Source organism: Pongo abelii, chromosome 6 (assembly GCF_028885655.2).
Source record: "Pongo abelii isolate AG06213 chromosome 6, NHGRI_mPonAbe1-v2.0_pri, whole genome shotgun sequence".
Lineage (NCBI taxonomy): Eukaryota > Metazoa > Chordata > Mammalia > Primates > Hominidae > Pongo > Pongo abelii.
In genome coordinates this window covers 141,509,016-141,534,786 of record NC_071991.2, presented here as the reverse complement: position 1 = coordinate 141,534,786, position 25,771 = coordinate 141,509,016, and the positions used below count along the sequence as shown (strand labels likewise).

At 37.6% G+C, this 25,771-nt stretch overlaps 1 protein-coding gene and 1 pseudogene across 1 annotated transcript; both read right to left on the bottom strand.

Moving 5' to 3' along the window:
• Window positions 1–9,808: 9,808 nt before the first annotated feature.
• On the bottom strand, window positions 9,809–14,116 carry LOC100434410 (monocarboxylate transporter 1-like; annotated as a pseudogene).
• A 3,306-nt stretch (window positions 14,117–17,422) lies between these two features.
• Window positions 17,423–18,355, bottom strand: LOC100434024 (olfactory receptor-like protein OLF3). Its single transcript, XM_002818609.4, has one exon. The coding sequence runs from the start codon at window positions 18,353–18,355 to the stop codon at window positions 17,423–17,425; it is 933 nt and encodes a 310-aa protein (XP_002818655.3).
• Window positions 18,356–25,771: the final 7,416 nt, after the last annotated feature.

Sequence of the window (25,771 nt, the reverse complement as noted above, 5' to 3'; positions counted from 1 at the left end):
TACTGTGACAATCATTTTTGACTCTTGGAGTCAACATTTTATACAAGCAATTCTAGAATGGAGATATTTAGCAGATAAAAATTGGCTGTATTCTAGAACATGTTGACACGATCTTATCCTAGAATTCAGCTGTACAGGCTTTCCTTGGAGTTTTATTTTCCTATACCAATTGGTTTCAAGTTGAAGTCTTCTGTAGATTCCTGTTCAGTATATACAGGAGGCAATAAGGGAACTCCAAGAACCTGTGTGTTGTGCCTGAGGTCCCTTGGCTATCTGCCTTCTTTTTTCAGAGTCCACGTATATTTGTTGTTATGTCCAGCTTTTTGTTGTTGTTGTTTGTTTTTATTGTAAGGAGCATTTTATTCTTTATTATTATTCTCTGTTGGGGTTGACACTAGTTCTGTTTGGGGCACACCCCCACACTTTGGCCATTGCAACTCGGTTTTAGCTGTCAATTGTTATTGGTTAGAGCCTGAAGGTCATTCAGAGGTGAAATCTTAGGGCCTTCTCAGGCCTTTACTGAGCATGCATTCTGCTCTGGATACACAACTGGCTTTCTTAGTTTTCTGGCATACACCTGAGTTATAAAAAATCCCTTGTTTTCCAATGTACCTTCTTCCCCAACCTATTTTCTTCCCAGTCTTTTCTGTCTGTTGCTTGTTACCACTTTTATCCCTAGACCAGGACTACTGCAACCAATACTTTTGCTTTTAACTGCATTCAGCAAATGGCACCTAGGAAGATACCCCAGCCCTGGGAAAACTCCCACTCAAGCAAAACAAAGGTAAGCCCTTCCACCAGCCCTTTAGTTGGCTTCCAAATGGTTAGAAAATTGTAACCAATTTTCTTTGAGAATAAGGTTCATATTGCTCTTTCTCACGCACATTGTTAAATCTGCGCCAGAATTGTGGGTTGTTATCTTCACAGCTGACACCAATCTGGGAAGTGAGAGAGGATAGGTGGGTAGTTTAAATGCCCAAAACTCTGTTACTGCAATGCGGCCGCTTCTGTTTTCATTAATCTTTCCATTGTTTGTTTTAAACTTTTGGCTAGAATCCATAGTTAAACAAAAGCTAATTCTGACAGTTTTTGCCATCTTATTAGTTGTTTTTTGTTTTGTTTTGTTTTGTTTGAGACAGTCTTTCTCTGTCACCCAGGCTGGAGTGCAGTGGTGCAATCTCCACTCACTGCAAACTCCACCTCCCAGGTTCAAGTGATTCTCCTGCCTCAGCCTCCTGAGTAGCTGGGATTACAGGCACCCCACCACCATGGGTGGGTAATTTTTGTATTTTTATTAGAGACAGAGTTTCAACATGTTGGTCAGGCTGGTCTCTAACTCCTGACCTCGTGATCCACCTGCCTCGGCCTCGCAAAGTCCTGGGATTACAGGCATGAGCCACCATGCCCAGCCTTGTTAGTTGTTTTTATGGAACTATGAACAAATGGAATTCCTTACTTCATGATTTTAATGGTGTGTTTTTTATATTTATATGTGTATGTGTGTGTGTATATATATATATATTTATATATTGTCTTTGCCACTTGCAACCTTGCCAAACTCCTTTACGTCTATGAGCTTTATTGTGGAGTCTTTACGTTTTATGTATATAATAACATTGCCTGAAATTTAAAATTGTTTTATTTTGTTTCTTTCTCATTTGTATCCTTATTATTTATTTTTTCCTGACCTTATGATTTTGACTAGGACTTTCAGATGAAAAGAAATGATGAGTATAAACATACAGGTCATCTTTTCAATGTTAGAGGAAAATTGTTCTTTCATCATGTTAGCTGTTGTTAGCTGCAAGTTATTCGTTAGACACCATCCTTGGTTAAGAAGTATCTTCTATAACTAGTCTTTTAGAGTCCTTGTCATTAATGAGTATTGAATTATATTTACTGTCTTTTCTGCATCTATTAAGATGATCAATTGGTTTTTCCTTTTAGTCTGTTGATAAACAAAATACATTGATTTGAATTAGTTTTGGATGTTGAATCAACATTGCATTTCCTGCATAAATGCCCGGTGGTCATAATCTATTGTATTTTTGTAACTTGATGGACTTGATTGGCTAATATTTTATTAAGAATGGTTGTGTGTCCATGAAGGTTATTGGACTCTTTTGTTTTTGTTTGTTTGTTTGTTTTGAGACAGGGTCTTGCTCTGTTGCCAGGCTGAAGTGCAGTGACACAATCATGGCTCACTGCAGCCTCAAACTCCCAGGCTCAAGTGATCCTCCCTGTAGGGAAAAGAAAGAGAGATCAGACTGTTACTGTGTCTATGTACAAAGGGAAGACATAAGAAATTCCATTTTGACCTGTACCCTGAACAATTGCTTTGCCCTGAGATGCTGTTAATCTGTAACTTTGCCCTAATCTCTTTACCCTAGCCTCTTTGCCCCAACCTTGAGCTCACAAAAACATGTGTTGTACGGAATCAAGTTTTAAGGGATCTAGGGCTGTGCAGGATGTGCCTTGTTAACAAAATGTTTGCAAGCAGTATGCTTGGTAAAAGTCATCGCCATTCTCTAGTCTCGATAAAACAGGGGCACAGTGCACTGTGGAAAGCCACAGGGACCTCTGCCCTGGAAAGCCGGGTATTGTCCAAAGTTTCTCCCCATGTGATAGTCTGAAATATGGCCTTGTGGGATGAGAAAGACCTGACCGTCCCCCAGGACACCCATGAAGGGTCTGTGCTGAGGAGGATTAGTATAAGAGGAAAGCCTCTTGCAGTTGAGATAGAGGAAGGCCACTGTCTCCTGCCTGCCCCTGGGAACTGAATGTCTCGGTATAAAACCCGATTGTACATTTGTTCAATTCTGATATAGGAGAAAACCAGCCCTATGGCAGGAGGCGAGACATGTTGGCAGCAATGCTGCTTTGTTATTCTTTACTCCGCTGAGATGTTTGGACGGAGAGAAACATAAATCTGGCCTACGTGCACATCCAGGCATAGTACCTCCCCTTGAACTTAATTGTGACGCAGATTCCTTTGCTCACATGTTTTCTTGCCGACCTTCTCCTATTATCACCCTCCTCTCCTACTGCATTCCTCCTGCTGAGATAGTGAAAATAATAATCAATAAAAACTGAGGGAACTCAGAGACCAGTGCCGGTGCAGGTCGTTGGTATGCTGAGTGCCGGTCTCCAGGGCCCACTGTTGTTTCTCTATAGTTTGTCTCTGTGTCTTATTTCTTTTCTCAGTCTCTCATCCCACCCGACGAGATATACCCACAGGTGTGGAGGGGCTGGCCACCCCTTCACCTCCCATCTCAGCCTCCTGAGTAGCTGAAACTACAGGTGCACCCCACCACACTTGGCTAATTTTTTTGTATTTTTGTAGAGATGGGGTTTGCCATGTTTCCCAGGCTGGTCTGGAACTCCTGGGCTCAAGCAATCTGCCTACTCTGGTCTCACAAAATGTTGGGATTACAGGTGTGAGCCGCTGTGGCCAGCCTCTTTTCTTATATATTTGGTTTTGTTATCAGGTAAATCTGGGTTCATAAAATAATACTGTCAGTATTCTTTTCTATTTTCTGAAAGACTTGTGTAGAAGTAGCACTAAATTATCCTTTTATATGTGGTAGAATTCATTAGTGGAGTCATCTGGACCTGGATTTTTCCACAAGGAAGATTTTTAACCATAAAATCAATTGCCTTCTTAGATAGGGAGTCAGGCTACCTATTTTCTCTTATGTGGGCTTTGGCAGCTTTTGCTTTTTCAGGAATTTAACTATTTCACTCAAGTTCTTTGAATTTTTGGTATAAAGCTATTAAACTATTACCTTAGTATTGTTTCTAATGTCTGCAGGATCTGTAGAGATGTGTTCTCTTTAATTGTATGTGTCCTTGTTTGTGTTTTCTGTCTTTGTTTTGATCAGTCTAACTAGGGATTTTTCAATGTTATTGATCTTTTCAAAGCTTGCTTTTGATTTCATTGAACTTCTCTACTATTTTTCTGTTTTTCCCCATCATTTTATATTTTATTTTGTTTCTTCTGCATCTTCTGTCTTTAGTTTTATCTTTTCAGTCTAGTTTCATAAGGTAAAACTCTGAGTCATTGATTTGAGACATTTCTAACAAAAGTATTTAGTGCTTCACATTCTTCTCTAAGCTCTGTTTTTTGTTCAATTTGAAATATCTTTTTCTAATTTTCTTTGTGATTTCCTTGACTTATTGATTAGTTAGAAGTATAGAGTTTAATTTTCATACATTTGGGGATTTTTCCAGAGGTTTTGGTTTATTCCTTATTTCTTATTTAATATCACTGCTCCTTATTTCTAATTTAATATCATTATTTTAAAAGAAAATATTCTGTATAATTTCAATTTCAAATATGTTGACATTTGTAGTCTTCTATTGCTGAGTAGAATTTTATAAAAATGTCAATTAGGTTAATCTGGTTGATGGTGTTGTTCAGGTCGTCCATATATTTGCTGACTTTCTTATCGTTTACTTGATCTATCAAATACTGAGAAAATTATGTTAACATCTTCACTAATAATGATGGGTTTGTCTATTTCTTTCTGTATTTTTAGTGCTATTATTAGATTGTTAAAATTATTATATTGTCTTGAAAAATCAACTCTCTTATTATACAATATCCTTCTTTAATTCTGGTAACATACCTTCTTATGGGAATTTATTAGAAATTATTATAGTCACTCCAGCTTCTGACATAGTGTTGCATGGTAGATCTTCACTATCTTTTTACATTTAATCAATTTATTCTTTTATATTAAAAATGAATTAATTGATTGTAGAGAGCACATAGTTGGGTTTTTCTATTCAATTCTACATGTTGTTCTCTGCTTTTTAATCATTGTGTTTTAGATTATTTACCTTTACTGCTATTAGAGGATGAAGTTGTATTTAAGTATACCATTTTGCTATTTGTTTTTGTTGTTGTTGCTGCTTTTGCTTTTGTTTTCTTTTTCTACACTTTACCTTTTTATTAATTAATTTTAATAATTTCATCTTATAGCTAATATTGGCTTATTTGTTATACCTTTGTTTAAATGTGTTTAGTAGTTGCTCTAAATTTTAAAACATAATTTATTTTTATTTTTATTTTTGGTTTTTTGAGACAGAGTTTTGGTCTTGTCACCCAGGCTGGAGTGCAATGGTGCGATCTCAGCTCACTGCAACCTCCGCCTCCCAAGTTCAAGCAGTTCTTCTGCCTCAGCCTCCTGAGTAGCTGGGATTACAGGTGCCCACAACCATGCCCAGCTAATTTTTATATTTTTAGTAGAGACAGGGTTTCGCCATGTTGGCTAGGCTAGTCTCGAACTCCTGACTGCACGTGATCCACCCACCTTGGACTCCCAAAGTTCTGGGATTACAGGCGTGGGCCACTGTGCCCAGCCTAAAACATAAATATTTAGTCTATCATAGTCCAATTTTAAATAATATTATAGTCCTTTACAAAATGTGTAAAAGTATTACAACGGTTCACTTCCATTTTTTTCCCTCTCATCTTTATGCTATTGATGTTGGCATTCATTTCTAAGTGTGTTTTAAACTTCACATGTGCTATTGTTGTTGGCATTTATTTCTAAGTATGTTATAAACTTCACAATACCTTTACTTTTACTCCACAATACAGTTACTACTTTTACTTTATTCAGTCAGTTCTTATTTACGATTAATAAAAATAAATATTTTTTGCCTCCATTATTTTTGCCATCTCTGGCACTCTTGATTTCTTTTGTAAGTTCAAATTTCCATTTGGTATCACATTTCTTCTTCCTGAAGAACTTTATTTAATATTTCTTGCAGTGCACTCACATGTGATAAAGTACATCAGTTTTGTTTATCTGAAAAAGTATTCCATGCTCATATTTGAAATTCTCACTGTGTATAGATTTCTAGATTTTGTTTTTCTTTTCAGTATTTTAAAGGTGTCCTCCTTTGCCTAATGCTGTGCCTCATTTCTGATGACAAATGTGTTGTAATTTTATCTTTGTATCTGTGTATAATATTTCTTTTTCTATGCTTATCTTCAATATTTTATTTTGGTATCTAAGTTTTGGCAATTTGAATATGATTTTTTTCTCTATCCTGATTATGATTATCTGAGCTTCTTGAATCTGGGATTTCTTTCATTGATTTTGCCAAACTTTTAGCCATGATATCTGAAAATATTTCATTTGCCTTGTTACTCTTCTTCTTAGACTCAAATTAAACATCTGTTAGATTGTTTTATGTTACTGTACAGCTTGTTCTATTTTTATCCACTCACTCTTCTCTTTTTATTCTAGTTGGGATAATTTCTGTTTCCATAACCTCATGTTCACTGACTCTTCTTCCCTGTGTGATAGTCAGTCTTAAGCCCATGAAAGAAATAATCTACTTTTATGTTGTGTTTTTTGTTTCTAGCATTTCTATTTTACTTTTTTTTTGAGACGGAGTCTTGCTCTGTCACCCAGGCTGGAGTGCAGTGGCGCGATCTCGGCTCACTGAAAGCTCCGCCTCCCGGGTTAACGCCATTCTCCTGCCTCAGCCTCCCGAGTAGCTGGGACTACAGGCACCCGCCACCACGCCTGGCTAATTTTTTGTATTACTTTTTTAAGAAACAGTTTTATTGCTCTACTAAAATTTCTAATGTTCTCATGCACATTGTTCATGTTTTCTGCTAGATCCTAATTATAGTTATGGTAAAATTCCTGTCTGATAGATCCAGTCTAGATCATTCCTGGTTCTGATTCTTTTGAATGCTTTCACTTAACAATGAGTAAGTATTTTCTTGCTGCTTTTGAAATATAATTTTTATTAAATGCTGGAAATTGTTGGTAAAAGAACAGTAGAGACTAGGCTATAGAGTATTTATACTTAAAAATGGGATGCTGGTCCTTCTGTCAGACTATGTGTGTAAGTGGTTGAGGTGTTTCAGGTATTGTTACTATAATTACTTTCAGTGCTCCACAGATTTCAAATTCTTCTGACCATGAAGAATGATGCTTTGTTGAACCTAAATAGGAGATTTTAATCAGTGTTCCTGCTCTACCCAAATTTTACCAAATGTAGCATTGCCTTTGTAATACAAGGTATCTCCATACTTTGGCTTCTTTCCCAGAAATAGGTGCTGTTGATTTTTTCTTGGTGCAAGGCTTGTGACAGGGGCAAAGATATTCTTGTTTTCCCTGATCCAGCCTCCATTCTAGTCAGGCCCTATAAACCTGAGACTTGGGAACTGGTGTTCATACCTCATCTCACCAGTCATGGCAGCCAGACTCTACTTTTTATTTGTGACTGGTCATGGGTGGGAGTTTCTGCCCTTATCCTAGCAGACTCCTAGCAGCAGGGCAGGATCCTAGCTTGAATGGATTTCTACCTCTTCCCTAAGAGCAAACTGCTTTTACTTCTACTTTTCCCTCAGTAGCAACTCACTTTTTTCTGGACAAGTGGCATGAAGGCTTTCTGACCTTTCCCCAGAGGTAAACAATGTTGATTTTGTTTGCAAGGCTTATGGTAGGAGTTGAGAGATTTCCCATCCTCCTTCAGGGAAGAAAACATTTTGCTTCTATCTTGGTTCTTTAAAAATAATTTTATTTCTTTCTCTGAATACTTTAAAAAGAAAAATTGTGGTCGGGTGCAGCAGCTCACCCCTGTAATCCCAGCACTTTGGGAGGCTGTGGTGGGTGGATCACCTGAGGTCAGGAGTTCGAGACCAGTCTGGCCAACATGGTGAAATCCCGACTCTACTAAAAAATACAAAAAAGTTAGCCAGGTGTGGTGGCATGAGCCTGTAATCCCAGCTACTTGGGAGGCTGAGGCAGGGGAATTACTTGAACCAGGGAGATGGAGGTTGCAGTTAGCTGAGATTGCACCACTGTACTCTAGCCTGGGCGGCAGAGTGAGACTCCGTCCCACCACCCCCATAAAAAAATTAAAAAATAAATAATAAATAAATAAAAAGAAAAATTGTGTTACCTTTGATTTGCAGCAGTTTTACTCTGATATACCTAGGTATGTTTCTATTGTATTTTTCTCGTTTGAGATTTGCAACACTTTATGCATCTGTTTTGATGACTTTATTAAATTTTTGAAAATGTTTTGCCATTATGTCTTACAAATTTCTTTTTCCCATTCTCTTTCTTCTTTCAGTTAGAGTCTGCAATTACAAGTAGATTAGAACTTTCCATTATGATCCAAATGTTAAACCTTTTTAGCATATCCCGTAAATCACTAATGCTGTTTTAAATTTTTCTTCTTTTTTTATTTCTTCCCTGAATCAGGTTATATTCTACTGACTTATCTTCTACTTCACAAATCCCCTGCAGTTCTCTCTAGTCTGCTATTGAGACTGTAAATTTTATTTAAAAAAATTAAATTTAAAAACACTATTTGATTTCTTTTAGTAGACTCCAGATTTTTGATAATATTCTCCAACATGGTTTCTCTTTTCTTAAACATGTTAATATGTTAATCAGTTATTTTATAGTTATGTCTGAGAGTGTCAATGTCTATATTTCTTTGGAATTGTTTTTACCATGAATCATAAAACTGAAAAAATGCCTTAAAACCAGTGTTACTAACAGTGGTTAAGAGACTAAGAAAATTGGCAGAACTTATGGTAAACTCAAAGAACTGGGAAAGCAACAGCTACCTTTCTGGGCTCATTAAGGAACAGATCTTTTCTAAACATCTATATGGTCAGCTGGGATTTCTAAAGTATTCTTCTGTAGGAGTAAGGAGAAATTACAAAAATAAAAACGCTTTGTAAAGCGGCTCCTAGATAATTGCCTGATAGAAGTCAAATAAATCCTTTCTTGAGGAGGATAACATTATGTAGAGCCTCAAATTACCCCTTCAGTTTTCCAAATGCAGTGTCCAACACTCAATCAAAAATTACCTGTCATGAAAGATGAAACTCAAACACTGAAAAAGAGATTTTATTTTATTTTATTTTATTTTGCTTAGGAAGCTCTTTAATTTTTCATGGCAGTTAATCTTTGCATAATTCTACATGGCTTCTAATATCAATATTTTGAATGTGGAGACAATAGGATTTGCTTATTATGGATTGAATATTTAATGAAAATGGAGGAAACAAGGGTATAAAAATTATGATGCCATACATTAAGATAAGAAAGAGGAATATTTTGGTGGGGGGAGTAAAAGTAGAGACTTGCTTGGATATGTGGAAATCTAAATAGAGTTATCAAGTAGGCAGTTGGATACTGGAGCGGCGCTGAGTGTGTATAATTTGGGAGTCCTTAGTGTTTACTGATATTATAAAATTAGATGAGATCAACTTGGGTATTAGTGTACTTGGATTTGAGATTGTATTTGAATCCTGAAGCATCTAATATATAGACATCTAGAAGAGAATGTGGCTTCTGCACAGGAGTCTGAGAACTTTCTGATAAGGTAACAGGAATGGAAGGAGAATGTGGGATCCACTGTGTCATATGCTGCTAGAGAGGCCGAGTGAGATGAGGACTGAAATTGACCATTGGTTTTAGCAACATGAAAAATTCTAGTGATTTATACACTAGCGATTTTGGACAAAGGGTGGGATCAAAATCTTAGTTTAGACTGAGTGTTGCAGGAATCAGGAGAACCAGAGAGACCATGGGGTGAATACCAGAGGATCTTTATTGAGTGCACGCAGACCCAGCAGACTTAACATCCAAAAACTGGGCCAAGAACAAAGACAGCACTTGACTTATATACACACCTTTGAAAGGGAGTGGGCTAGCTTGAAACAAGCTTACAGTGGCATGAAGCGTAGAGGCATGAAAGCAAGGATACAGAGGCAGAACAAAGGCAGTTAATCAAATTGTGACAGGTGCATAACCCAGAATTACACATGACCATTGCTACACATCCCAGATGGCTTATCTAGGCTTTGCTCTAGCATCTCGCATGGGCTTATCTCATAACCTTTGCTATGACACCCAGGTGGCTGTTGCTCAGGCCTGCTCAGACAGCTCATGATCTTCACTGTACTGTTTAGATAAAACAGAAAATTTGAAGTTACTAGTTACAGAGAACAGAAATCTATAAACTCATACCATAAGAGAAAAGAAAATTTGTTTTTCTCCTCCCTAAGTTGAGGGAGTGCTGAGAGTGTCTCCAGAGCACATTCCTTTGTGTCCTGGTTTCTCAGATAGTGTTTACTGAGGCTTTTCCTGGGTCTGGGCCATGCCTGTTGCTGCCTCTGGGATAAGTCAGCTGAATACAGGAAAGCTTGTTTCTTTTTCTTTTTAATTTTATTTTTTCTTTCTTTAATTTCCACCTCATGGGGAGTGATTGAAGGGGAGAACATGGGAATGAAAGGTGCAGTTAGTTCCTTCAGGGAATCGCTATGTAAAGGAGCATAGTGAAATGGGACCATGTCTGTAAGGTGATGCATAATGTGATCTATTTTTTTAAATCTAAAAATGATTTATTCTCAAGTGGTAGGCGTGATGTGGTCTTAAGGAGGTTCTTTTTTCCTTCAGATGGCAAAGGCATATCAAATTTGTGCTTATGGAAATGATCCAGGAGAAAATGAAAAATTTATGATTTAAATAATTCAGGTAAAGATACATTCAGGTTTTGTGGGGTATGAAACAGATAATTTATGAGGTAACCTTTAGGGAAAAAAAACATAAAATAATAAAGATTGTATGAAAATAAGCATCTATTTAGAGTGTAAAATAATGGATAACTAAGTTTTACAAGGTAGAAAATACCTTAAACATCAAAAAGTTATAAAAATAAAAATATTTTTATCTATTAAATGTCTGACACAACTCTAAATCTCTGCTCCCTACTGTTTTGGCTACATATTATTTGATCACATTTTCATGACAAAAACTTTGTAATATCACTTTGGAGGTGAGTAATTTGCTCAGATGTGTAAGCCAAATGGAGATAAAAACCAAGACGAAGAAAGACCACCTGTAAAGTATGAACTACCTGTTGAGTTCAAATAAACAGGGTTGTGAAGCAGGCAGAGATTGTTTAGGACGGCCTTCTAGAGGGAAGTGCTTAATCAGACCTAATTAAAACTTACTTGTTGACGCTGGGCTCTATCCAAGTCCTCATCCCCTGTGGGTGGCAACTTCATTTTTAAGTTATCACTTTGGCTTTTATTTCTTTCCTTTCAACAGAGAGAAACGTACAGCTTTTTTTTCCATAAAAGAAGTTTATTTGGAAAAGTCAGCCTCTTACACAAGGTTTTCTATCTAATATGTTCATTCTGTCAATTACAGGGGTACTTTAAATGCATTGAATATAAGAATTATTCAGTTTTTGTTTTGGTCCACCCCCTCTTTTATCCTGATGTAGAATCCACTTCTCTACTTTTCAGGTAAGTGAAATGGGTCACAAAATTTTTAGCTTTGTGTGGAGAGTAAGGATGTGTCCAATAATTCTAAGTATACCATAATTTTCTTTAAGGCCTTTTCAGAAAAAGAGAAAAAAAATACTCATTAAAACTAGGCACACTTAGCAGTTTCTCTCATAACCTTATCCTTATCTGCTTGCTTGGTGCCACATTTTTCTGGCCCTCTTTAATTTGCAAAGATTGAAACTAAAAATTAAAGTAAAAAAACAAAACAAAACCCACCACACACACACAGAGTATATCTCACACACAGCTCTAAGCTAGAATCAGATATAAATGAGACCTCTGTGAATCAAAGGAGAAAACTTTCAGAAAAAAATCCAGTAGTCTCATGATTTAACCAAGGCTTTGGGAAAACCTAAGCTGAATTCAACTGATGTTTGAAATATGTTAACATTTAATTGGATGTGCTGTATTTACTAAGAAGGCACAAATACATAGTTTTGAAATTTTTAATACTAACCTTTACAGTGAGAAAAATAATACCAAGTGATTTGAGCAGGGGCAATAATTTATAACCATTCAAAATCTGTCTTTGAATGGGGAGCAAAGTAGTACTTTAATGAAAACAACCCTCAAGTACTTACTTGGCTTCTACTAAGTATCCCAAGAAATGGTACCCAAGAAGTGTCGACAAGTACAATCTGGCTAGAACAGCCAAGATGCTTCCAAAGTTTTATGCTTCAAATTTCCTAAATATATAGATAGCAGAACCATATGCCAGAAAAACTACTGATGCTGGAAAAATATATTCATCAGCATTTTATAAAATCTCCAACTTTCAACCAACATTTCTATTCATAAACCTTCCAGTGACCATATCTGACAATACATTACAAATGCCAAAGAGGCAAGATTACTTTTAAATTTTAAATTCGTCTCAAGTTAGTTATGATTTTTCTTTTTAACACAACACTCAAAATACATGAATTCAGCAGAATTATTTTAAAAGTTAAGTTCTCTGAAGATTTCTAAAGACTAAAATGTAAGGCACATGTTAAAATCTTCATGACACTATTAAAAGCTAAGATTAAAACAAAACCTACTTCCTTCCCTCATCCTTTACCATCAACCACCCCCTCCCCAAAGCATATGGCATTTTAAATTTAAGCTATTGGTAAGGAGTGAAACAAAAATTCCATCAATGAACACCTGGTATTGTTTCCACACAAATGTCTATTATCTGAATTGAGCACCACTGGTAGATCCCAGGCCAGTAGAATATTTTCAGATATCTTGGGTCATGAACTACTCCATTTACCTTTCAGCTGAATGGGTACAGGCTGGACTCTCCTCTTCTTTGGGGCCACCTTCTGTGCCTTTCTAGTTAGGGGATTCCTCTTCTTTAGTAACTTCTTTGGGCTTCTCAGTAACATCTATGCTGTTCTTCTCTTTTTACTTTCCTTTTCCTGCTTCTCTTCTGCTTTCTGTTCTTTTACCAAAAGTTGATAATTGATACCTATCACCTAGCAAAGAAGAGCTAGACACATGCAATAATTAAGATTATGCCATATGCCCATATGTCTATTTGTAATTTCAATAAGTTATTGAGATTACCTAAAAATGGTGGCCCCAGGGGGACCCAGCAGCATCCCGCACAGCAGCATTCCACAATGGTAACCAAACCCACAGTGCTGGAGGACATCTGGGTCCAATGAGGTCCATCAGTATTTCAAACAATATGGAACTGAGCCACTAAGGTAAATCCAAAGAATCCCACAGAGACACAGAACTCAGTATAGCTGGTGGATAAAGGTGCTAGCAAATGGCACATTCCGTTCACAGTAATGGAAGCAGCAAAGAGATACTGAACTTGAGAACTTGAGGCCTTATCTGCTTTGTGTTGGCTGCAAGTCCCATAGAAGGCCTTGCTGTGTGTCAACAAAAGCCAGAAGGGAAAGAAGGAAGGCAGACTTCTCCTGGAGTGATACTGACCCTTGCCATAATTACTGAGAAAGGCCAAAGGTGTAAAGAGTCCAGAAAAATGTGAGCACATTTCCAGAGAGGTACAGTAAATATCTGAGTAAACAGGGATAAGTACAGGAATGTATTAATTGTTTGGAAGATTAATCATTTCCCTTCTTTGGGGTGTCCTCCAATAATATCTGTATTGTATCACCTGCACCTTTTTTGCATCTAATTTTTCGGCTTCCTGAAGGAATTCTTTAGACCTCTTTCCCTGCCTTCGTTGGCTTGGACCTTATTGGTCACATAGGGTCTCCAGCTACACAGCAGTTTACTAGGAAGCCCCCAAGAATTAGGAAGCTTCCTCTCCATCCATAGATACCAAAGAAAGCCTTATTGAGGAGGCCAGCATAGAGAGGCTGCCTGCTATGGCCAGTCTGTTGGCCAATGGTCACTTCCTATAGAAATGCTTGCCAATCATGGAGCTAGGTTCAAGTTAAAGGAAAGCCCAAGACTTCCAATGATTCCTATACACAAGTAAAGTTCCTGTATAATGTTACAGAAAGAAGCCACAATCAAGCTACAGCCTGACAAGCAACACCAACAATCATGACTGAACAACTGCCAAATTATTCACCAGGATACTGCTGATGAGACCTCCACCATACATGACAGGCAGCATGATGGAGCACATCTGTGACACTTCGCTGGTGGTGGCATGGAGTATACCTTCCATCTCTTTGAAGAAGACAGGAATATATTTTAGAAATGCTAAGCGGAGTTGATGGAAATGAAAGCTTCCACTACGACTGTCCACCCCCAGCTTCCATCTCAAGGGGTGTATCCAACTGAACTTCCAAATGCTGGTGGCATTTTAAGTGTAGAAAAATTCCGGCTTGCAGCACCAAGCATAGGAGTGAGGCAGCGGCAGGGGCTGGAGTTCTGCAGAGCCCAGAGTGAGGCTCCCATCCTTCTCTTGCTGCCTCATTGGCTGGTTCAAGCACCCACGTGGCCAGTTAGTCAAGTCACAGCGTGCCACTTTTTCTGGTTGAGCTGAAGTGGCTGCCTTGTCAATTTGCAATCTTTTAAAAAACTCAATTATCTACTCAAAAGGCTTTAATTTGTTGCCTATCCTATCACAACTTAACTTTCATGCCTCCCAGCATTTTATTTTAAGCCATTCTAAGTTGTTTCTACAATTTTTTTTTTTTTTTTTTGAGACGGATTATTGCTCTGTCTCCCAGGCTGGAGTGCAATGGCGTAATCTCGTCTCACTGCAATCTCTGCCTCCAGGGTTCAAGTGATTCTCCTGCCTCGGCCTCCCAAGTAGCTGGAATTACAGGCACCTGCCACCACGCCCAGCTAATTTTTGTATTTTTTAGTGGAGACGGGGTTTCACCATGTTTGCCAGGCTCGTCTCAAACTCCTGACCTCAGTTGATCCACCCGCCTTGGCCTCCCAAAGTGCTGGGATTATAGGTGTGAGCCACTGCACCCGGCCTACATTTTTGTTAGAGTTTTTACAGTCATCATGAAGGGTATATGGGTAATAATTTTTTTGAACTTTTGCATATGGAATTGTATATATCTATCGCCTTTAAAAATGAATGATGGCTTAACTAGGTATGCAATTTTTATTTAACAATATGTTCACTCAGGATTCTATAGAAAGATGTTATTGTCCCTGTCATCTAATATTTCAAAGACCGATTCTAGCTGTCATAGGCTGAATTCCAACCTGGACCCCAGGAGTCTCACTTCTTGGTGTACATGTCCTGTACGATACTCTCCCCTTCAATATGAACAGGACTTGTGACATATGATGGGATTTCACCCCGTGACAATGTTACACTATATGGAAAAACAGAATTTGAAGATGTAATTAATCAGCTGAATTGGATTTACACAAAAGGGAGATTATCCTGAGTGAGCCTGACCTAATCAGGTGAGAACTTCAAAAGTGTCCAGACTTTCTTAGCCATCAGAGAGATTTGACACAATACAGATTCTCCTGTCATTCTTGACGAAGAAGCTGCCATGTAGTGAGAGCAGTGGGCCATGTGTTAAGGATTTGAGGTGGCCTTTAGGAGCTTAGAGGAGTCACCAGCCAGCAACAAACAAGTGAATGGCTACCTCAGTCACACACATGCAAGAAAATGAATTCTTCCAATGACTGGTGAGTTTGAGAGAGGACTCTGAGACCCACATGAGATCACAACCCCAGCTGATACCTTGATTTGAGCCTTGTGAGACCCTGAGCTCAGAACCCAGCTATGCTTCTCACCAGCAGGAATGTTAAGATAATAAATTTACGTTCTTTTAAGCTTATAAATTTATTACAATTTGTTACACAGCACTAGAAAATTAATGCACTTGCTTAACATTTTTCTAAGTGACTTTTCTGTTTTGTTTTCTGAATCTTTATGATCCTTTCATTATACTTGAAATTCAGTCATTTTTACCAATATATCTATAAATATTTTTACTTTTCTTTAATTTTCAGGTACATGGCAAGGCTCTTTCATCTAAACAAATTCTTCTGTTATTTAAATGACATTTTTATTAATTATAGTTAAAAGTAAAAAATATTTTTATTCAGTCTTTTCATCAGAAATACCGATTATCCATATGTTGTTTCTCTTTTGTCTGTATCAGTTATCTTCTTTTGGGTTCCAAACAACAGATTAACTTTTCTATATTATTAATTTTTGCTGTTTACTGCTTTAGTGTCCTTTTAAAATCTGAAATAGTTGTGTGTGTGTGTGTGTCCCTACTTTACCTATAATCCTTAGCTCCTTTTGTATCTCATTCTGCTGCCGTATCACCTCGTCTTTCATTGAGCTGATATGTTTAATTTTCTTGTGAGTACTATGGTCACAAATTATTAGATACATCAATATTTATTCCCCCCTTCCTTCTTAATATCAGAAGCTCTGATTGTGTTTTAGGCACATGATTACTAACAATTAAATTACACTTATCACCTTTGAGTATGTACGTAGCCAAGTAACTAAGTTTTAATCAGCCAGCAGAATTTATGCAGCAATTTTTTGTGTGTGAGTTCTTAAAAAGATCTCTAAAGGAAGTGGGCATGCCCCTTCCTCTCTTCTTTATTTTTATTTATTTTTCGAGACAGGGTCTCATTCTATCACCCAGGCTGGACTACAGTGGTGTGATCTCAGCTCACCGCAACCTCCACCTCCTGGGTTCAAGCAATTCTCCCACCTCAACCTCCAGAGTAGCTGGGACTACAGGCATGTACCACCATGCTGGCTAATTTTTGTATTTTTAGTAGAGACAGGGTTTCACCATGTTGGCCAAGTTGGTTTCAAACTCCTGGCCTCAAGTGATTTCCCCTGCCTTGGCCTTCCAAAGTGCTGGGATTATAGGCATAAGCCACCCCACCTGGCCTCTTCTTTATTTTTGATGGACAGCATGTGAATGTGTTGGCTGAAATTCAAGCCATTTCTTGAACTATGAGGTAGAAATTATATGCCTAGAATAGTGCATTAGAAATAGAAGCTTCAATTTCTGTAACTCCAAGTTAGGCAGGCTTACCTTGCCCAAATCTAAATTAATGTCTATTTTATTTAAACCATGATTTCTCAATATTTTCTGCCTCTCACAGTTTGACTCCACTTAAATAAATGCATTAATAAGTTTCATTAATAAGTGTTGCATATCCTTATTGTTTGTTTCATGAGGAAATTATTCCCATCAATATCACATTAAAAGTGGCTTCCACTTGGAAAGCTAAGTACAATTTTCTTATCTAAAAAAAAGAAAACTAAGGCATATATTATTTAAATAACTTGCCAGAGAGCACAGGTAGTGGGAGACAGAACAAGGATCAGGAGTCAGGTCTGCTTGATGAAGCTGGGACCATTCCTTTATGCACTGACAAACTGATAAAACCAAAAGTGGGCAGGTGAAGCCCCCAAGTCACTGGATATCTGAGAGAAGATGTTTACAAAGAAGCCATATTATTGATCCCTAACATGTATATTTTCAGATATTGGCCTATATAAAACAAATTAAGCATTTGGAGGAACACTTTGTTCAAATGCAAGGATTTTACCATAATAGTCTTCTTTTAGTGTAAGTGTGGGAGTCCTGTCTACAATTATCTCCTTTTTGGTTTTGATGATAGATAACAAGAGGTTCTTAGAGTCTTGACCCTTTATCTGCATCTTTCTAAAACTTCCCGTAGAGCAGCTGTAACTTCCTTATTCTTCAAGCTGTAGATCAAGGGGTTCAACATGGGTGACACCACTCCATAGAAGAGAGCAATCATCTTCTTTTCCTCTGCCGAGGTGGCCGACTGTGGCCCCAGGTAGGTGAAGATGGTAGCCCCAAAGCACATGCAAACCACAGTGAGGTGAGAGGCACAGGTCCCAAAGGCTTTGCGGCGTCCCTGGGTGGAACGAATGCGCAAAATGGCAGCAACTGTGTGAGCATAGGAGAATAGAACCAGGTAACAGCAAAGCAAGATCACCAGAAACCCTGAGATGGCCACCATGACCTTGTTGAAGGAGACGTCCACACAGGCTAGCTGTAGCACTGCTAAGGTCTCACAGACAAAGTAATTGATAACATTGTGACACAGGGGAAGCTGGAAGGTGATAATTGTTTCCATCAGTGAATTTGAGAAGCCAGCCACCAGGCAGCTGGCTGCCAGCCCCAGGCACAGCCCTCCATGCATGATGACCGTGTAGTGCAGTGGGTGGCACACGGCCACATAGCGGTCATAGGCCATGGCCCCCAGCAGGAAGAACTCAAACCCACACAATGCCAGAGAAACATAGAGCTGGAGCACACAACCATGGAATGGGATGGACTTTTGGGCTGAGAGCAAGTGGGACAGCATTTGTGGGACAATACTGTTTGTATAACAAAAGTCCACAAATGACAGAACACTAAGGAAGAAGTACATGAGGGTATGAAGCCTGCTGTCCAGTCTGATCAGAAGAAGAATGAGGGTGTTTCCTACAATAGTCACCAAATACATGGCCAGGATCAGGGAGAAGAGGGAGACCTGAATGCCCCAATCACTGGAAATCCCCAGAAGAATGAACTCACTCACCCATGTCTGGTTTTTATTTTCCTGACCCATGAGCTTCCAAGGACCACACTAAAGATGTAGAAATAACCAGTCATGGAAATGAAGGATTAGAAGATGATTCGTAGGGCATATGGAGAGCCCACCCATCTGAACATGAAGTCCCCCTAGAATGTCTCAGCCAAATCACCATCCAAACTCTGCTTGAACAATACATCCAGGCATGAGGACCACACTGGGACCCAGCTGTGCAGGGAATCAAGGAAAAAAGAAGTTACATTCTTAAAATTCAGTTTATTGGAATATAATTTCTTCTCCCAAACATCTGCTCTTAAATAGGGGAAGGAAATTAATGCAGTATTTATACTTAAAGTCTTATTCAGTTTAGTAGTTACTACAGAAGAAATGAGAAAGATTTTTATCCACATGAAATGTATGTCTGAGTTCTGACTGCTGTTCACTACCATCTAACTTCTTTTTGTTTGTTGGGTTTTTCCTCTGGACATCTCAGACACAACTCTACTCACCTCTCCTCAGTGGAATGCATCCATGAGACCTTGAACATTTTAAATAGTCTTCGTAGACATTTTATAACTAAACAATTTTGAGTTTGTTTTCTGTAATTTGCCCTTTTACCTTTAGAGTGTCAAGTGGAAATGCTTCCTCCCCGCCTATCTCATTCAAGGGTCCCAGTAAGCCAAGACCAACCCAAGGTGGCCAACTTCTAGGGATCAGGTGTTGCACGAAGATAAGATATACAAAATTGCTAAAATTAATCTCTTATCCCCCACGAGGTGAACTTAATGAAGTGGTTAGTGACGTCAGATTATTACTCAATATGGATGTTTTCTCAGGGATAGTATAGTTTATTCATTTCTTGTAGAAAATGGATCAGTTCTCACCAGTGAAGATAGAAAGATAGAAGATAAGGCTTTAATTCTAGAACATAGTGACATAAGTAGTAATGCTTTTCTTTTTAGAAAAACTACTTTTTTGAACTTCTGCACAGCAAGGGAAACAATCAACGAAATGAAAAGGCAACCTACAGAATGGGATAAAGTATTTTCAAACCATGTATCTGGTAAGGGATTAATATCCAAAATATACAGGAAGTTCCCACAGCTCAATAGCCCAAAAAAGGTTAAAAATGGGCAAAGGAACTAAATAGATATTTTTTCCAAGGAAGACATACAAATGGCCAACAGGTATATGAAAAAGTGTTCAGCATCACTAATTACCAGAGAAATGCTAAGAAAATCACAAGAAGATATCGCCTCACATTAGTAGTAGTTTTTTGAACACCAAATCAAAACTTTTTAAATATTTGCTTAGTTACTGAAGGAAGTGATTCATAACCAAAGAATTTAGACAGGGTGTGAGGTCTTGGAGAGATTCTTGCAAAAGTACATAAAGGATTTACACCAAAATTTGGTTGGTATTCCAATGGCTCTACCCTAGTCATGATGTAACCATAAGGGACAGCACACTACAATTGAATTTATTGAAAGGTTCTAGTCTCAGCCCAAAAACAATTGAAATGACTGTTAGAGATCACATGACTTATAACACAGGGGATGGGGTATTTTAAAGTTCATTATTATGCACACAGCAATATTCAGATGGTTGCTCATAAAATATTCAGGATTCAGTATTTTTTTAATAGGGTCTGAGATACCAAGGAATTTATTAAAAACATAGAGCTTTCAGAAATTGGGTATCAAATAAAAATTCGTGAAAATGATCACATAGCATGAGGCACCACATTCAATACCTTACACTGAGAGTTTTCAGTCATCCATCCCAAAATCATCAGACAATTAATGCTCAACTATAAGACTGAGGAAAAAAAATGCACAGTGCTTAAAGGTGTAGGGTTGTTCATGGTGCGAAAAGATAAAAGGATTCAAAATCTCCATCACAAATAGATAATTTATAATTAAGAGTAATATTTTGCTCGAATGTTCAGAGTTAACAGATTTTAATCCCCATAACTAAAAATAATAACATTGTTAATTATTTTGTTTCCTTTCTTGTAATTTTATGTTGTGCTGTATCTATTTGTACATCAATTTCTTTTTGTTCTGCCCCATTTTATACTAGCATAAAAAGTATTTGTTCTAGAGACATATGAGTCAGGAAATTTCCTAGTCATGAAAGGCGTGATACAAATATGCACTGGTGATGTTTACAATGTCCATCTATCCTGGTGTAAATGTACTTGTGGTACCCGAATGCTTTTTAGAGATTTACCAACAGCTGAAGAGACTATACTACATAATACCACTAAGTGTAAGACCCATCTGTTCTTCCTCTTCCTACTGCTTTGTTCCCAACCTAGGGCTTCCTACACTGTAGTTCTCAGAATACAGTTCAGATTGAGGGGGGTTGCTAGGTTCATTTTGACAGGCAAGGGAGTTTTCTAAAAAAATCATTATAAGTACCTTCTCTGGGGGTGTTATTTTAAATCTGAAGATTTGAACTATATTTCCTCCATATGAGAGCGTTTGCTTTTTTCCTTCATTTTCTCCTTCCCACCTAACATCATGATGGCCGCAGATATCTGCAAATCTTCAGGTTTAGAAGGGAATTATAACTCTCTATCATCTATCTATCTATCTATCTATCTATCTATCTATCTATCTATCTGTCCACACACACACTTATATATATTACACACACATACACACACTCTCTGTCTTCAAGAATTGCTTATTGCTGACAGTATGAATATTGAAGGAAGTACTAGTTGTTTATGTTTACTATTTTGTTATAGGATTTAAACAAATGAACTAAACAACTATGTACATCACAAATAAAACTTAAAACATACCAAAATGGGATGAAGAATTTCTCGGAAATGTTTCTCTGCTGACCTGCTCTTTAAAGGAATACCAGTGATTTGTCCTACATTGTATGCAAGACTTACTTCAAATACCCTTTCTTTAGTGCTGCCTACCAAGAGCTCAAACGCAACTGTGATGCGGCAAGTTTTCCAGATACTATCGTTGGGGATGATGTGCACACAGGTGGCATCCATGTGGAAATTATGGTTAAGGTTGGATTCATTTATACTTGACACTTCTATAACAAAGGCTTAAAGAAAAAACGTGAACAAACATTGAACAAACAAAATGTGGTATTTTTCTACCTTTCTCCAAAAACCTATGCAAAAGGAGAGTATTTATACTTCAAGCCATGTTGTTTTTGCTCAGAAACAATGTAGTCAATTTGGGTTTTTTCCCCCACAAAAAATATATTTGATATTTTTTAAGATGACAGGCATTAAAGTCAAAGCAAAACCAGTTTCTTCGTAAAATTGTTTCAAATAACTTACCCGACTCAATTGCCCAGTAAATCATTGAATCATTGGATTTGGTTTCAGAAAATTTTCTTCAATTTGTCTACTATTTTTGTGGAGAGTGGTGGGAAGAAAACAAGCAAGCTCCTGAAGCACTCTTGGCTAGGCATAGTCAAAAGTTCATGGGGTGGAAAGAATTTTAGGAGAATAATTAAGTTGTGAGTGCATTGATCGCTATATGACATTGGGATAACCTTATACTTACTGTTTTCTGAGAACATACTCTGTGCCAGTCATTATGCTAAATATACATCTATTCACATAATATAATATAGTGTAATCACAACATCATTTCAAACTTTTGCTTGTTGTCTATAATTTACAGGTGAAAAAAGGAGGCGATATGCCTAGAAAGTGGGAGTCAGTAGGAAACCAAGGATTATATGTGAATCTGGTGTGCATCCATTGTGCCACTCCTATCTATAGCATGGCCTTGTGTCATGCACAATGATAGTCACTGTTTAGAGCAGGCTGTCCAATCTTTTTGCTTCTCTGGGCCTCAGTGGAAGAATAATTGTCTTGGGCCACACATAAAATACACTAACAATGATGATAGCTGATGAGCTAAAAAGAAAATTGCAAAGATGATCTCATAATGTTTTAAGAAAGTTTATGAATTTGTGTTGGGCCACATTCAAAGCCATCCTGGGCTGCATGCAGCCCATGGACCATGGGTTGGATAAGCCTGGTTTAAAGGCCGAGGAGTAAATGAATGTAAAAATCAGATGTATCAAGAGGACTAATTGAGTTTCTACTTTTGATCTCATTCAGTTCAGAGACTGACTATTCCAAGAGTCACAGTGCACAAGAGTACGCTTATATCCACTTGCCCATGAAGGTGACATTTGGCTTTCAAGCCTCATGGGCAACAGGTCAAAGAGGAGAAACACCAGCATCTTCCTCATTTAGGGATTCTTTTTGTTGTATACGATTAACTAGCCTCTTTTACACATTTGAAAAGGTAATCATGCTTTATGTCTGATACAGTAATGAGCACAACAGTTTACAGTGGGTACATGTTGGAGAGACTGTTTTTCCCCTCTAATAAAAATTAAAGAGCTCTGATTATGGAAAATAATGGGAATACAATGGAGATGTTTGTCAAATAATACAAAATTTCAATTAGGCAGGAGGAATACATTCAAGAGCTCTATTATACGTCATGGTGACTATAATTAATAACAACACATGATATAATTGAAAATTGCTAACAGAGTAGATTTTAAGTATTCTCACCACAAAAGAATGATAAGCACATGAGACAATTCATATGTTAATTAGCTTGGCTTATCCATTCCACAATGTATACAGGTATCAAAACTTGTACACCATAAATACATCATGTTGTACACATAAATGTATACAATTTTAACTTGTTAATTACAAATGAGCTAATATCAGAAGTAGATAAAAGTGAGCACTTATATTTAAAAATTAGCCTTCAGAAGAAAATTTGAACTTCAGCATAGTTTTGTGTAGGTAAAACAAGAAAAAGCTGAAGACTGATAAGAGATCCTGCACTGAAGAGGTGAGTCTTACCCAGTTGGAAAGATTTGTTCCTTCTTAGCTGTTTCCCATCAGGAACTTAGAATCTATTCTTTGTAGTGGTGAGAGCTTATAGATCATGCCAACATATCTCCCACTATTTGTATAGTTACTGTCACACTAGAATAAAAAGGGGGCTGTGTTTCCAGGTTACTTGCTAATCATGCCAAAGGCAGAGGTATAATGCTGAGTGGCCACATGGTTACCTCAAAATCCCCGTACAGGGAGGAAAGAACCAGGGGTTCTTTGCATAGTCACAAGAATACTCTCCATGTTGCCCCCTTTGGATTCCACATACAGACACACTCACATGCTCAAGCTTTCCACACACTACTTTTCATGCCTCCTTGCCTGTACACAGACAAACATGGAACCTTAATATTGTGAATGCCCTAAATGTCTCTGAATTGTACACTTTAATGTTGTTAATTTTAGGTTGTGTAAATTTCATCTCAATTTAAAAAAATCTTCATGTACTGTGATATATATATACATTAAAAGCCTTTCTCAAAAAAATTATCCCAAATTTAAATAAATAAATAAATAGATGGATAAATACCTGAGAGAGAAAATTATACAAAATGAGAAAATGGGGAAAGGGAAGTGAATACTGAAATGTAAATAAGAATCAACAAATGAAGAAACTTATTGTAAGCTATCTATGGGAGAAAGTGAAAAGTCTAACTCTTCTCTAAGAAAGAATTAATGGTCATAAAGGAAAAAGGACCTGGTGCTCACTCCTTAGAAAGCTTAGCCCCATCCTAAAGGTTGAGAACACTTAAATCACTTGAAAAGTTCTGGCTTCCTAATTTGAATACCCAGAACATATTTTCTTAGGACAGATTTCCACTGGTGGACAACTTTATCAAGCCACCATACCCTCAGGCCTGAAGACTATGGGAGAAGGCCAGGTATTACAGAAACCAAGTTTCATCATTCACGTTGATAATTAAATGTTGAAGAATCCAGGAAAATTCCTGACTCACCTGTGGAGAGTGAAGAACGCCATCCTGTACCTTGGAAGGATGGCAGGGCTGGGAAAGTCGTGGAATTTGAAGAAAGTGCAGTTGGAACAGATAACTTTCTCTAACTTTAGGGATGAAATCTCAGGAGGCCAATTATATTTTGTTTATTGGATTTCTTTTATTTTCCCTCCCCCTCTGTATGGTCACATATGCACCTAATATCCTAACCTACGTTCAACTTTGCAAATAAAAGTTTTATCTCCTTGTCCCTGGAGCATGGGAAGGGGTTCACGAAACTTTAATTTCTCAAGGGGGTTACGTTTGAGTCTTCAGTGATGCCACCTTTGGATGGAAAGAACTTTGATCCCACTTTATGGGCTTGTAGATGTGATTAAATCTCTACTTCCTCATTCCAATTCGCCCATTTCAACCTCTGTTTGAGCAATAGCTCCTGGTCCAGGCAACTTAGGAGACCATCAGAATGCTCTGTGTGCATAATCTGGTCTGAGCATGGGCAGGGAGACTTTTTTATACCAGTCCCCAGTGAGATGTTGCTTTATAGTGGGCTGCTTGCTCTTCGGGTTTGGAATTCTACCACCACCTTCGGTAACCTTCTTAGAATTTTTGTCTTGTCTTTACTTGAAGGAAGACAGACCTTATCCTGGTTTTTAACTTAAGAGATTTTACTTTAGATCTTTAGTGAGGATGCTAAGCATTGTGCAGCAAAACCTGTAGAACTGAAATGCATTTCTCTCTCTCCCCTTACCCAAGGGTGAGAGTGGAGATTTCCGTGTGTGCATTGTTAATATGAAAGCCGCAGGCTGTTCTTACTGACTGCTCAGCTACCTGGCATTGCCCTGGGAAAGACAGCTTATGATTTCTTCTCCCTGGCTTGTTCTGAAGCTGATGCAGTGGTATCTTTTTCTGGCCAGTGGTCTGAGAACCACTTTCTAAGCACAATGAACAATCTGCCTAAAGAGAACTCCCCACCCTTGTGAGTGCTGGAGTTGGAGAGAGAAATTCGTTAGAGCCAGAGGTAGCTCTGGATCTTAAAAAGAAAAGAGATAAAAAGTGCAGGCCCAGAGAAAAGAAAAAAGTTGCTTTCTAGCTTCCAAAATGTTGCTGATATCTCTCATTAAATACTTTTTTTTTTCTTATTTACTGTCTTCTTTACTTTGCGGATTTCTTATCTAATTTCTTATTCTTTTTACCATTATTTATACAGTTCTAGGAGGAAACAAATAGAAACTCATTTGTAAAATACACTTCCTCACCTTCAGACTTTATGAATTAATTTTTTCCTATGGTGTATAAGGAAAAAAATGACTTTTTTGGCCTTTTAGTATAGACACTTGTGCCAACATCATTTTTTGTAGTATGTATTTTCCTAAATTTATTTGAAATTATGAATATATGATATATTAGATTCCCACATGTGAAAGTTTCTTTTTGGACTGCATCTTGATTCACTAACGCATTTGTCTTTCTCTACACCAATACCATAATTTTAATTGTAGTTACTTCATGATATGCTTTGATATGGCGTAAGACAGGTACTTTCTCACTTTATTTCACTTCCTTTTCACAAACCTTTTAATTACT

What these genes read in the sequence shown, in the direction of transcription:
- LOC100434024 (XM_002818609.4), bottom strand. Translation starts at nt 18,355, where the DNA reads ATGGGTCAGGAAAATAAAAACCAGACATGGGTGAGTGAGTTCATTCTT.